This window comes from Poromitra crassiceps (assembly GCF_964638095.1).
Source record: "Poromitra crassiceps genome assembly, chromosome: 19".
Lineage (NCBI taxonomy): Eukaryota > Metazoa > Chordata > Actinopteri > Beryciformes > Melamphaidae > Poromitra > Poromitra crassiceps.
The window spans coordinates 22548201-22563310 of NC_139646.1; the positions used below are offsets into that span (position 1 = coordinate 22548201).

General features: G+C 48.5%; 1 protein-coding gene across 1 annotated transcript in view; it reads right to left on the reverse strand.

Moving 5' to 3' along the window:
* usp43a (ubiquitin specific peptidase 43a) overlaps positions 1–12546 on the reverse strand; it is a 99621-nt gene extending 87075 nt beyond the window's left edge. Inside the window, exon 1 of the mRNA XM_083656036.1 lies at positions 11828–12546. Coding sequence (XP_083512162.1) covers positions 11828–12514 — 687 coding nt within the window. The 5' untranslated portion in view covers positions 12515–12546. The remainder of the gene's footprint in view (positions 1–11827) is intronic.
* Positions 12547–15110: the final 2564 nt, after the last annotated feature.

Genomic DNA, 15110 nt, shown 5'->3' on the forward strand with positions numbered 1-15110 from the left:
CTGCTGTCTGACCAGACCAGACTCAGGCTCCACTCTGCTGTCTGACCAGACACAGACTCCACTCTGCTGTCTGACCAGACCAGACTCAGGCTCCACTCTGCTGTCTGACCAGACCAGACACAGACTCCACTCTGCTGTCTGACCAGACTCAGGCTCCACTCTGCTGTCTGACCAGACTCAGGCTCCACTCTGCTGTCTGACCAGACTCAGGCTCCACTCTCCTGTCTGACCAGACTCAGGCTCCACTCTGCTGTCTGACCAGACTCAGGCTCCACTCTCCTGTCTGACCAGACACAGACTCCACTCTGCTGTCTGACCAGACCAGACTCAGGCTCCACTCTGCTGTCTGACCAGACCAGACACAGACTCCACTCTGCTGTCTGACCAGACTCAGGCTCCACTCTGCTGTCTGACCAGACTCAGGCTCCACTCTCCTGTCTGACCAGACTCAGGCTCCACTCTCCTGTCTGACCAGACTCAGGCTCCACTCTGCTGTCTGACCAGACTCAGGCTCCACTCTGCTGTCTGACCAGACGCAGCCTCCACTCTGCTGTCTGACCAGACGCAGGCTCCACTCTGCTGTCTGACCAGACCAGACACAGGCTCCACTCTGCTGTCTGACCAGACCAGACTCAGGCTCCACTCTCCTGTCTGACCAGACGCAGGCTCCACTCTCCTGTCTGACCAGACACAGGCTCCACTCTCCTGTCTGACCAGACACAGGCTCCACTCTGCTGTCTGACCAGACACAGGCTCCACTCTGCTGTCTGACCAGACCAGACTCAGGCTCCACTCTCCTGTCTGACCAGACGCAGGCTCCACTCTCCTGTCTGACCAGACGCAGGCTCCACTCTGCTGTCTGACCAGACCAGACACAGGCTCCACTCTGCTGTCTGACCAGACCAGACACAGGCTCCACTCTGCTGTCTGACCAGACCAGACACAGGCTCCACTCTGCTGTCTGACCAGACCAGACTCAGGCTCCACTCTCCTGTCTGACCAGACACAGGCTCCACTCTGCTGTCTGACCAGACACAGGCTCCACTCTGCTGTCTGACCAGACCAGACACAGGCTCCACTCTGCTGTCTGACCAGACCAGACTCAGGCTCCACTCTGCTGTCTGACCAGACACAGACTCCACTCTGCTGTCTGACCAGACCAGACACAGACTCCACTCTGCTGTCTGACCAGACCAGACACAGCCTCCACTCTGCTGTCTGACCAGACTCAGGCTCCACTCTGCTGTCTGACCAGACTCAGGCTCCACTCTGCTGTCTGACCAGACGCAGGCTCCACTCTCCTGTCTGACCAGACTCAGGCTCCACTCTGCTGTCTGACCAGACGCAGGCTCCACTCTGCTGTCTGACCAGACTCAGGCTCCACTCTGCTGTCTGACCAGACTCAGGCTCCACTCTGCTGTCTGACCAGACTCAGGCTCCACTCTGCTGTCTGACCAGACACAGACTCCACTCTGCTGTCTGACCAGACCAGACACAGGCTCCACTCTGCTGTCTGACCAGACACAGACTCCACTCTGCTGTCTGACCAGACCAGACACAGCCTCCACTCTGCTGTCTGACCAGACTCAGGCTCCACTCTGCTGTCTGACCAGACTCAGGCTCCACTCTGCTGTCTGACCAGACGCAGGCTCCACTCTCCTGTCTGACCAGACTCAGGCTCCACTCTGCTGTCTGACCAGACGCAGGCTCCACTCTGCTGTCTGACCAGACGCAGGCTCCACTCTGCTGTCTGACCAGACGCAGGCTCCACTCTGCTGTCTGACCAGACTCAGGCTCCACTCTGCTGTCTGACCAGACTCAGGCTCCACTCTGCTGTCTGACCAGACTCAGGCTCCACTCTGCTGTCTGACCAGACACAGACTCCACTCTGCTGTCTGACCAGACTCAGGCTCCACTCTGCTGTCTGACCAGACCAGACACAGGCTCCACTCTGCTGTCTGACCAGACACAGACTCCACTCTGCTGTCTGACCAGACGCAGCCTCCACTCTGCTGTCTGACCAGACCAGACACAGGCTCCACTCTGCTGTCTGACCAGACACAGGCTCCACTCTGCTGTCTGACCAGACGCAGCCTCCACTCTGCTGTCTGACCAGACTCAGGCTCCACTCTGCTGTCTGACCAGACACAGACTCCACTCTGCTGTCTGTGTGTGTCTACAAACAATGTCTACATCTTGACCACAGAGAGCGAGAATGAGTGGCCCTTGACGGAGAGCAGAGAGGAGAAAAGGCAAACAAACCATCCGTCTCTCTGACCTGCCCGGCTGTCTGTCACACACTTCCTGCCTGGCTGTCACACACTTCCTGCCTGGCTGTCACACACTTCCTGCCTGGCTGTCACACACTTCCTGCCTGGCTGTCACACACTTCCTGCCTGGCTGTCACACACATAGATATATATAAAGGCTAGATGGCTTAAGGCGGAGTCACCAGCGTCGTTGAACGGCCGCCATCTTGGGTAGGTATGCTTTCTGGTACGTTCTATGGTAGCTGTTGGAGGGTGAGTGACCTGCACAGACAAAAATACTCATAACTCGCTGAAATCTTGACGGATTTACAAACGGTTTGGTTTATTACAAGCATATTCCGTTCCCGAGATACGACCAACAAAAAAAACAAAAAAACACTAAAAACACTATTTTTTTGATGGGCTCCAAATTACACCAAAATTAAACCGAAGCATCTATGCCATGAGAGGGATTCAGGCACAAAGTTTCATGCAGTTTCATCCATTTCCCTAGGAGTTATGATCATCTGATGTGATAATACTAATGCTCATAGCTCCTAGCAAAATGGATGAAACTGCATGAAACTAGGTGCGTGAATTCATCTCATGATGATGATGCTTCGGTTTAAGTTTGGTGTAATTTGGAGCCAAAAATAATAATAAAATGTTAGCGTTTTTTTAACCCATAGATATATATAAAGCTGTGGTACCGTAGCAAGATGGCCGCCATGCGACGACGTCGCTCTCCATTGACCGGCAGCGCGGGTAAGCCATCTAGCCTTTATATATATCTATGGTCACACACTTCCTGTTCCTGCACTCCCAGAACAAACAAGCTGACTTCAAACGCCAGGCCTTCTTCTCCGGCCGCCTGAGATGAACCACTACGGCCTCACAGAGCGCCGTCCTGTCGAGCGCGAAGAGCGGAGAGCTTCTTGTTAAAGTTAAAGGGTGTGTGTGTGTGTGTGTGCGTGCGTGCCTGTGTGTGTGCGTGTGTGTGCATGAGTGCGTGCCTGTGTGCATGTGTGTGTGCGTCTGTGTTTGCGCGTGCGTGCCTGTGTGTGTGTGCGCGCGTGCGTGCCTGTGTGCATGCGTGTGTGTGTGTGCATGCGTGCGTGCCTGTGTGCGTGTGTGTGTGTGTGCGCGTGCGTGCCTGTGTGCGTGCGTGTGTGTGTGTGTGCATGCGTGTGTGTGTGCCTGTGTGTGTGTGTGCCTGTGTGTGTGTGCGTGCGTGTCTTGTTTGAAGGAAGCCAGGTCACAGTTCATCATTTGGTGAAAGGTCAGAGTTCAGCGTGACTGGGAGGCCATTAGGCCAAAGATGGTGCCATGGTGAAGACTGAAGACTCCCACAAGAACTTTCTCTCCTCTCCTCTCTGCATCCCTCTCATCAGTAATACTGCTCTCCTCTCTGTATCCCTCTCATCAGTAATACTGTCCAACAAGTAATACAGCACCTATGGGCGGGTTTCGGGAATGACCCACTTCTATCAAAAACAACAACAAAGACCCACTACACGCAGTTATTTATGGTGTTGAAATATAATCTGTGAACCCTTGACACAAAGACTGACATTATGTAACGCTATAAACATGATTATATGATATTTTGAGTTTTAACGGGCTAAGAAAGTCGAATAGGGGGGCACGGTGGCACAGTGGTAGTGCTGTCGCCTCACAGCAAGAAGGTCCTGGGTTCGATTCCCACCTGGGACGCTGTGGGCGCTGAGGGTGCGTCCCCGGCTCCGTGTCCTCATCCTCAGTGCCTGCTGAGGACACGGGCCTCTCTGTGCAGAGTTTGCATGTTCTCTCCGTGCTCCCCTGGGGTTTCGTCCAGATAGGAACAGTGGAGATATTGTTGCGACTGGTTTTTTCCCTTCCCCCTTTTTCTCTCCAAATGTGACATGGCGAATTTCCCCCGTGTCTAAGCTGCTCCACCCCTCTGCCCATCTGGGGAGGGTGGAGACTCTCACACGCCTCCTCCGATACATGTCTCCACCTGCTTCTTCTCACCTGGCAGTGAGGAGTTTCACCCAGAGGACGTAGTGCATGCAGAGGAACACGTTATAGGATGATGGTGATGTAGACTAGCCCTCTCTCTGTCTCTCAGTGTAGACTAGGTGGGGGGTCTTTTCTTTGGTGTGAATCACAGGAGGGGGGATGGTCATGTAGACTAGCCCTCTCTCTGTCTCTCAGTGTAGACTAGGAGGGGGGTCTGTTCTTTGGTGTGGATCACAGGAGGGAGGATGGTCATGTAGACTAGCCCTCTCTCTGTCTCTCAGTGTAGACTAGGAGGGGGGTCTTTTCTTTGGTGTGGATCACAGGAGGGGTGATGGTGATGTAGACTAGCCCTCTCTCTGTCTCTCAGTGTAGACTAGGAGGGGGGTCTTTTCTTTGGTGTGGATCACAGGAGGGGTGATGGTGATGTAGACTAGCCCTCTCTCTGTCTCTCAGTGTAGACTAGGTGGGGGGTCTGTTCTTTCATGTGGATCACAGGAGGGAGGATGGTGATGTAGACTAGCCCTCTCTCTGTCTCTCAGTGTAGACTAGGTGGGGGGTCTGTTCTTTCATGTGGATCACAGGAGGGAGGATGGTGATGTAGACTAGCCCTCTCTCTGTCTCTCAGTGCGCCCCAGTGGAGACATCTCGGAGGGGACGGGGAGGCAGGGGGGCTGAGGGGTGGCTCCTCCTCCTTTTCCAGCCTAAATGCACCAGGATTCTTTGTGCTACAGTAAACACCCTCTCTCTCCAGCGACGACGGGTATTAGAAGAGAACAGAGGAGGTACCTCGACTTAAAAAATACGGGCCGACCCATTCAGAGATGAAGTTCTACAAATGGATGTTTGGTTTCAGCGGTTATGTTGACAGATCAGCTGTGTGGAACTCATTTGATTCCACAGGAACCTTAATCAGACAATCACAGAGCAATCACTCAATCAAGTAGCAGCGACCATTCAAAGACTTCCTGCAGGAGGCGACAAGCTGCCCAGATGAAGAGTTATTACATGGTTTTATATCAGTGAGCATTTTACTGAGAAAATGCAAAAACATTTCTAGACCGGGCGGTAGATTCCCTGCCTACCAACAACATGAAGGCCACAGGTTCGAGCCCCTGTGTTACCTCCGCCTTGGTCGGGCATCCATACAGCCACAATTGGGCCGTGTCGGCAGGTGGGAAGCGGGATTAAGTCCTCGTCGCTGCACTAGTGCCTCCTCTGGTCGGTCGGGGCACTTCTTCAGAGGGGAGGGGAACTGGGGGAAATAGCATGATCCTGCTAGGCACTTTGTCCTGCCGGTGAAACTCTTCGCTGTCAGGTGAAAAGAAGCGGCTGGGAACTTCATACGTGTCGGAGGAAGCATGTGAGAGTGTATTCTACACCCTCCCCAGGTCGGCAGAGGGGGTGGAGCAACAATCGGGACAGCTTGGCAGGGCTAATTTAATTGGCCAAGTACAATTGGACCACCCCCCCGCCCCCCCCCCCCAGTTCACACATTTTGTAAGCCAGGCTGCACATGCCAAGAGTCACATGACAAAAGTCCTCTGTTTTAATGATCCGCAGCACCGAGACTTCCTGTATTTTAAGAAGACGTGGTCGAGCTCCTCTTCACCCTTGCAATAATAATAACAATATTATTAATAATAACAATAACAATAACAATAACAATAATAATAATAATATTATGATCATTATTGCACTTCACCCTTGCAATCCACCGTTCATATTTTGAAACTTCCCCCCTGAGGAGGCATTCAACACGGGCGGCGCGCTGTCAGTCATCAACCTGGGTGTCAAGTTCTCACCTTTTTTTTTTTTTTTTTTTTTTTTTTTTTTTTTTTTTTTTGATGTTGCTGCTTCAGCACTGACCTTCCTCTTTTTTTTTTTATACTTTATTTTTGTACGTTTTCATGAAACAAAACACAAGTAGAACATACTGGAAAATAAAACAAAAAACAAAAACAAAATCAAAACAAAACAGACAGTTGGTCACCTTTACATACATCGATTTACTAGTGTGGGATTCAACTCAGTTCGTACATGTAAACACAATCCATTTCTCCCAGTACTTGGAGTACTTGTCAAGCTGTAAGTTTAAAGAAAAAGTAATTCTCTCCATGCTCTGTATGTTGGTCACTATTTCTGTCCAGTCAGTCTTTGTTGGAGGATCGGACTGCAGCCACTTTCTTGTTAAAGCTTTTTTGCTGGCTGCCAGCAGTATTTTTAAGAGATATCTGTCCTGTGGTATCAAATCGGTTGTGATGTTACCCAAGTAGATTGTAGGGAAAGCGCAATCAGTTTCTTTACCAAATATATCCTTTATTGCTTGTGATACCTCCTGCCAGTATGTCTGGATGGAAGGGCAACTCCAGAATATATGGAAGTGGTCTGCCAGTTGTTCTCCGCACTTCCTCCAACATAGACTCCTTCCCAAATCACCCATCTGTAGACCTTTTAACTTAGGAGTTATAAAATACCTCATCAAATTCCGCCAACAAAATCCTCTCCAACAACCCGAGCTGGTGGAGGTAGATTGTACGTTGCACATATTCATCCAGTCCTCCTCTGAGATTACAATTCCCGCCTCTTTTTCCCATTTTAGTCTAACCTTATTTGTTGTGTGTTTCTTCATGGATTGAATACTTGAGTGCAGTATTGAGACAAGTTTCCTGTTACTCTTAACTGTATACATGTTGGTAAATACGTCAACTATATTAGTGTCATCTTTCTTTGTATGTTTTATCTTATCATTAAAATAAGCCCTGGTTTGTAAATACCTAAAGAAGTCTATCTTTTCTAACCCATATGTATCAGAAATTTCCTGAAAGCTGACCAGTTCACAGTTTGATGAAATTGAGCAATATGAAGTGATGCCTTGTCTAAACCACTGCTTAAACAAGTTCTCACTTTTAATGATAACGCAGAAAGGATGAGGTGCATCCTGGTTTCTGAACAGATCGCCGTCATCTCGTCAAAACATGAATAGTCCTCCTGAATTATCAAAGCACTAATCATCGCTTTTTCCACACAGGTTTGGAACGAAAATGCTGGCATACATGTGCTATTAACACATTGAATGCCAGCCATGTTTTCATTCCTGTAGGTAAGTTGTGCCAGGGGTGTTTTTGACGATTCTGGCTCATTTTAGAACAGCCGAGGATTCTTTTCTGTTAAGAATTCATGAACACCAATCATCTAAAAATAACTAATAGAATGTGTGCTTTCTCTGTCTAAAAGAGTTAGTTTGCAGAGTTAGTAGTTATGTAGATATTAGCCGTTGAGTACAGCATGGTTTCAGCGTCTGGAAATTTATTCAGAGATAAATGGCTTTTTGTGAAACAGTCACTTTAACCATTCATTTTTGGCATCAGTAAGACCGTCAGACATTCTAAACAATAGTTTTGAACAGTAATTTCCTCCATAACAACAGGAAACACCCCTCTCATTCAAACTCCTCCCTCCGTGTGTCTTCTCCTCCTTCCTCCTAACAGCGGGCGTGTCAGAAGCGCGTTGTGCTGCCTGCCTGTCTGTCTGCGTGCCTGCCTGCCTGCTTGCCTGCGTGCGGGGACGAGTCTGAAATGGATTACTGTAAAATCGCCAAGCCATTTCCTTGAATGGCTTGCTCCCGCGGTGTGTGTGTGTGTGTGTGTGTGTGTGTGTGTGTGTGTGTGTGTGTGTGTGTGTTCGCGCGTTGCTCCGCGGCTCTGGGGGGGAGGGGATCTCTGTCCGTTCTGTGTGTGTGTCTCCGGGCTCCTGACTGTAAAATCGCCAAGCCATTTCCGCGGGAGGCGGCTGCTTTTGGTGTACGGGTCCCGTGCCTGTGGCTTCTCTCTGTATCTGTCGCCACTTAGTGGTCGGTAAAATAGATTACACACATGCTCTTGCTCCTATAGTTATCTCGAAGATGTAAAAGGGGTTGATTGATGTCCCACCGTCAAAAAAACATGTAAGACGAGTTAGGTCGTCCTTGGCACTTAAGCGCTGGATTATGTAAGACGAGTTAGGTCGTCTCTGGCACTTAATGTGTTAACTCATTAATATGCTGCTCTCTCCGCTCGCATACATGTGCTATTAAGTCATTCTTGTGGATGTAGAACAAAGTCACAGATAAAGGATTCACATGAACATCATCAAAGACAAACCCAATCAAACCAGCGGTCCTGTACTGAGCTATGCATGAATGGAATTCACTGCCTGGATTGCCTGGGTCCACACCTCGGAATCTGCCCACTCCACTGAGTTGGCTGCTTCTGGTCTGTCTGGCATCGTGACATGCAACAGTGATTAGCCAATCAGCACTGATGGGGACTAACGATGAGCCAATCAGCGTCAATAAACAGCGCAACAGGCGGGACTAACCGCCGTTGTCAAGCTGTTTCCCGTTGTCAAGTGTGCCGAGGAGTAATAACAATTGCAATTTAAATCGATTACAAGTAACACCTACTTTGAAATCCAAACAGTACTCTGCTTTGAAGGCATTTATTCAAACAGATGTTTTCTATGTTTTTTCTATGTTTTCTATGTTTTCTATGTTTTCTAAACAGATGATCCGTTGGTCTCTCGTGATTGGTCAGTTAGGGAAAATGGAATTCCCTGGGGGATTTCCCTCGTGGGAAGTGGTTGGAGTGGAACCGTTGTGACGAGTAGAGCCCAACAGTCACGTGACATTCCGTGATGTCTCCTGGTCAGGAAGAGAATTCCCCATTCATTTTCTCCATAGACATTTCCAAATAAAAAATCCTTATATATCGAGTTTTAAGGCTGGAACCAAGCCAACCAGTGACCTACTGAATCGTGAGTGACCATAAAACATTTCACTTGGAGGAAAAAACTAAAATAAAAATGGGGAAGAAAATGGAAAGTTCGAATTCCCCCCCCCCCCGCTTTTGTTTGTTTGTTTGCCCGCAAAGTGCACAAGTCAGCAAGTGTAGTAGAGTCTCTCTGGACATTTGGATTGGGCCATTGAGTAGCTCCATGCATGATGTGTCTGTGTGCCTGCCCATGCATGTGTGCACATCCTCTCCCCCACTCGCCTAGAACTTCCCCCAGGCTGTTGATGCCACAGAGCAGAGCCCAGTCAGCCGGCCCCACTGGGTCAGTGTTATTTAATAAGCCCAGAGGGAAGGCTGTGTGTGTGTGTGTGTGTGTGTGTGTGTGTGTGTGTGTGTGTGTGTGTGTGTGTGTGCGTGCGTGCGTGTGTGTGTATGCGTGCGTGCGTGCGTGCGTGTGTGTGTGTGCGTGCGCGTGTGCATGACTCTCATCCATGCATAAATGCCACACTGTGTGTGTGTGTGTGTGTGTTGTGCCCACTGCCAGTCTATGTGGAGACTGCTACATGTGGATTTCAAAATAAAATAAAATAAAACAACGGAACAACAACGTTTTGTTCCGTTATGTTTTGTCTGATGATCGCTCGTCACTCTCTCTCTCGTTCTCGCCCCGCCGTGTCGAGTCTGCCCCGCGGGTAGGCCTGGCGTCTGCTGGTCACTAGACCGCGGACTGGTGGTCACCAGGGGCATTGCAATGTCAAGTTAACGACCCCACTTCACCCACATCCTCTGTTATCATCATTATTACCCTTTACTTCTTAGCTTTGTCATCATGCCTCTCATTAGCCGTCCCCGTTCCAAACATGCCTCAGAGAATCCTACATGTCACCTCACAAACACATCGTCCCTGTCTCATCCTCATGTCCTCATGTCTGTCTAGTTTTAACAGCGTCCACTTGTCCTGAAGTAAAGAAAAAGACAAAACTAAACTAAACCTGGGCAGTGTTTGGTTCACCATAATTGACAACTTGGCTGTTGAAGTGAAGGGATTAAGCAGTGCACCCACGGTCCATTTGAAACTCTTGACTTTCTACAAAGCCATCTTGGGTTAAGTTTCATCAACATGCTGCAGGGCCAGTGTGAGCAGAGAGGAGGCGCTGTCTCTCCCCTCTCTCTCTCTGGCACCATGTGAAAGAAATCCCAGCAGGCAGCCAGCCGGGGAATGCAGACAGACCACCTTGAAGGCTGGATGTAGGCTGGATGCAGGCTGGATGTAGGGCAGGTGAGCCGAGTGGGGACACGGCAGCCTGCGTGCGTGCGTGCGTACAGACAGAGCTGAAACCTTAGCCAGGTGCGCGCGCACAACCAGCACTCTTGTTAAACAAACAAGGAACAGAGTGTCGCAACTGTGAGGCCAGTAAGGCTCTTGTTGTGATGGAGCTTTTTATGACTGCTGGCCTGCCTCACCTGTTTGGACCATTGGCCGACTCCTCCCCCTACGACTGAAACTCTACCTGTGCCTTTTAGTCACACTAATTGGACACACAGGGTAAGTCGACTGTTGCCTGCTGTGAATTACCTTCATACAAAGCCAGATATCTCTTCCAGCGATAGTAAAGGCCTAGCCTGGTAAACCATCCCGTCACGTGAACTCACATTTCATTTGGTTCTCCGTCAAATGAAATGTGAGTTCACGTGACGGGCTGGTTTACCAGGCTAGTAAAGGCCATGACCAGGTCCATGATGACCAGGGCCATGATGACCAGGGGTGTAGTGGTAAAAAACTATCCTTCTCCACATTGATTGATACAGTTGATCTGAAAATAGATTAGTCCACTCTCCGCCTCATTTCGAAGAGGTGGGTTAACTGAGTTTACTTTGAGTTACCCCCCACGACGACGCCTCCCCCCCCCCCGGCCATGACAGTTTGTAATATCGCTCACAAATCCCCCCCTAAGCCGTCCAGTGGAGCTGTGGGAGATCAACATGTGCCAGAGATGATGACTGTGTGCTGTGCTGTGCTGTACTCTCTGTACTGAGCTCAATACATCAGCTGGCTTGCAGTGTTGTAGTGACTCGACGACAAGTCCTGGACTCTTTTTCAAGACTCGTGACTCGACTTGGACTTGAGCACTGATGACTCGGACTGATTCTGCATTCGGCATTCGGACTCGGAAGTTGGATGAGCACTTGTTAATTGATATTAACAATCCCATTTTTAAGGCGCTAATAATTTGCCATAAGATATGAATAGCTATAACATGACATTATTCAATTCTGTGCGAGTGCAGGCACCCTCTCAGACTCAGGTAATGGGGACTCGACTTGAACTCAAGATATAGTAAATTGACTACAACACTACCTGGGTTCCCAGATTGGCTGATTCTGCACTCAGATAAATGTATAAGATAAAGATACTGATGGATTATTGTATGTATAGGGGAATTTCTGTAAGCCTTACTTTCACTTCTCATAACAGAAAAAAGCAACAAAACATAAGACTTCTGTGTATAGAATTTCCAAAGGGGGGAACAAAAAAATCTAATAGGAGAGGTGAAATCAGATCTCTCTCTCTCTCTCTCTCTCTCTCTCTCTCTCTCTCTCTCTCTAAATTCATGTCAGGTGTATTCAAATCTGCTTGGACATGAGCGCAATGATTTCCTGTTTGCAAAAGCAATATAGTAGCCTATCCTTTAGGCTATGCTATTATGATTGACAGACGACTGGTAAACAAACAAACATTAAACATCTCTGTGTCAGTCACCAGTAACTGAAACACAGGTTCCCAGCCGCAGCCAGGCAGCATCTCCTCACCTTGAACTCCACGGACAGCTGCGGCGTGTACTCCAGCGTCCACAGCGCTCGGACCAGCGAGGCCAGCTGCTCGGTCACCTCTCCCCGGGCATGGCTCTGCTCTGCCCGGCCATGGCTCTGCTGCTGCTGCGGCTCGTCTCCACCTCTCACCACGCCGTTCACCCGCTGCCTGCTGCGGCCGCCACCACACACGTCCGCCCGGTACTGCTCCAGCCCGAGGTACTCCGCCAGCAGGTCGGTGTTGCTGAGGCACTGCACCACGGCGTTCATGAAGCAGGTGTTCCCGTGGTTCTTGAGCCCCAGCACGCCGGGCGTCTTGTCGCCGTAGCACCACGACAGTCGCTCCTTCACCGAGCCGCCGCCGTGCGAGGAGGAGGACACCGTGGTGGAGCTCCTGGGGAACTCGTCTTTGAAGCCCCCCGTAGACGACGACGAGGCGCTCTTCTTGCCGAAGCCGCCGTCGTCGTCCTCCGCTGTGCCCCGTGGCGGCGGCGGCTCCGCTGCGTCGCCAAAGTGCGCCAAAGTGCCCAAAGTTTTCAGGAGCCTGCTCATGAAACTCCCCACGGAGCGCAGCGATTTCCTCCGGAAGAATCTCGCCGTTTTGGATTTCTTTCCCTTGTTGCGCTTGGTCGGTTTGGACTTCATGGGTTGTTTTCTTACCTTGCTCTCCTTGCGGGGGGTATCCATGGCTGCTGTTATTGACTGAGTCCAGACTCAGAGAGAGAGAATGAAACAGGCTGTGTGGAGTAGAGTCGCACCTGCCCGTGCCGCCAGGCTGCCCACCGCTCCTCCTCCTCCTCCTCCTCTCTCCTTCTCCCTAGAAACAGTACCACTCAGGTGGCACACACTCCGTGCCAATAAGGCACATGACGACAATAATACTATTCCCTTTGCATGCCGATGATAATCCCCAGCAGCACGCCGCATACTACGGGGGCAACAGTCCGCGCGTTTTTGACAGTGGTGACGCGCGTGAGAGAGTAGGAACTGGACACGGATTGAGCTGCGTGCCTCCCCTCCCGTCGCCCGTGTAATCAGTGAGCTACACTTCCTCATCGATGACTCGTCTCTCTCTCTCTCTCTCTCTCTCTCTCTCTCTCTCTCTCTCTCTCTCTCTCTCTCTCTCTCTCTCTCTCTCTCTCTCTCTCTCTCTCTCTCTCTCTCTCTCTCTCTCTCTCTCTCTCTCTCTCTCTCAGTCTGACAGCGTTAAGGAATTAACTTACCCCAGAATTAACCTGGATTGGATTAATTTATTGCAGCTAATGAAATGTAAACAGTGGCACGTGATATGTTCAGATACATATCCTGACTCAACAGTGGCAGAGAGAGAGAGAGAGAGAGAGAGAGAGAGAGAGAGAGAGAGAGAGAGAGAGAGAGAGAGAGAGAGGAAGTTGTCCTTAGCAGGTGTCAAACAATTAGTAAAAGGTAGCCTAAAACGCCCCCTACTGTAGGACCAATTATTACATAACCTCAGTGGTGGGTAGGCTACTGGGTAGAGGACTGGAAATCTCTAAGCCTACTCAAGTAAAAGTACAATTACTCTCATAAAAGTGACTCAAGTAAAAGTGAAAAATACCATTTGAGAAACCTACTCAAGCAAAAGTATAAAAAAAAAGTACCGGCTAAATACATTACTCAAAGTAGGCTACAAGTTCACATTTTAATATTTTAGGGTGTGCAGGGCCAGCGCATAATAATGAGAAAAAACAGCGCTTGTTGAAAAAAATGTATTTATCTTGTATTGTCCCTTTATGCAGCCTCTCAGTTCAACCACTGTCTGAAATCTTCCATTTAGCTCCTGTCTCTTTAGCAGACAGCAGAAATACTGTGAAAAAGAGTGGAACACTTGTGTCAAACAAACATTAATGTCTCAAAAACTATACATTGCATCCCTTATACTGTATTTGACATTCTGAGTGAAAGCAGAAGTAGCTGAATGGTTTGATGTATATATGTATGTAGTAGTGTTAAAGTTGTGTCGACTGTCACACTTTTAAAATGTGAGAATTCAATTAAGTAAAAAGTCTGTAAAGTCTGGAAGAGTAAATTGTGACATCACGCACTCAAGGCTGTCTCCATAGGATCCCATTGATTGGGTATGGTTTGAACAATGCTGGATTAATGTCTATACGACATCACCTAGACCCGTTTTCTCGTTGAACTCTCCTAACCTCTCGTTTACCTCATTATTTGAAACTTTGGTCATGTTTAATATGAACATCCAACATTGTAACGGTATATATATATAACACAAAATATAGAAAAACATAATATGTCCCCTTTAACCTCTTGTGCAACTCTTCTGCTGGTGACATGGCCTCTTTAAGTCACGCTGCCTCCTACTGAAACACCTTGCTTACTTCATGTCTCAGCACTCACACACAGATGTATCCTATAAATAGTCCCGTCTTCACACACAATAACGCTGCTGCCTGCCTACGCCCTGGAAGCTGTACAAATTGAGCAACACGAATGCTGCAGACTACAGAGGCAATGGCCCAGCCGCGATACTGTATGTGCACTGCCACTGTTGGCTTTCAATGGGAATCTGGCACCTTTTGTACTATAGCCTATTCAGATTCTGATCAGCACAAGCTTAATTTCACAGCTCATCACTACCAAAGATTGAATTGAGTGAGTGGGCCAGATGTGCTGATTTATTCAAATAGTGATATTTCTATAATTTCCCCATGCTATTATGCCAGCGCCGTAGAGGAACACTGTCATAACCGAATGCATTTAGACACACACATTTACATCTCCTTTACATAAAATACCATGATGTGTCTAGAGATGAAACGGTGTGAACATTTCCTATCACGATTATAGTGACTAAAATGATCACACTTATCGGTATTATTGCGGTATTGTTAAAACAGTTTGAAAATGTTCAAAAAGCACTGATACACTCACTGAAATCATTTCAACAAGTTTTCTATTGAAAACTCAGACCCAAAAAGTCCCGATAGACTCGTTGAAATCATTTCAACAAGCTTTCTATTGAAAACTCAAACTCAAAAAGTACTGATAGACTCGCTGAAATCATTTCAACAAGCTTTCTATTGAAAACTCAAACTCAAAAAGTACTGATAGACTCGCTGAAATCATTTCAACAAGCTTTCTATTGAAAACTCAAACTCAAAAAGTACTGATAGACTCGCTGAAATCATTTCAACAAGCTTTATATTGAAAAGTCAGACCCAAAAAGTACTGATAGACTCGATTAAATAATTTCAACAAGCTTCATATTGAAAACTCAGATCCAAAAAGTACTGATAGACTC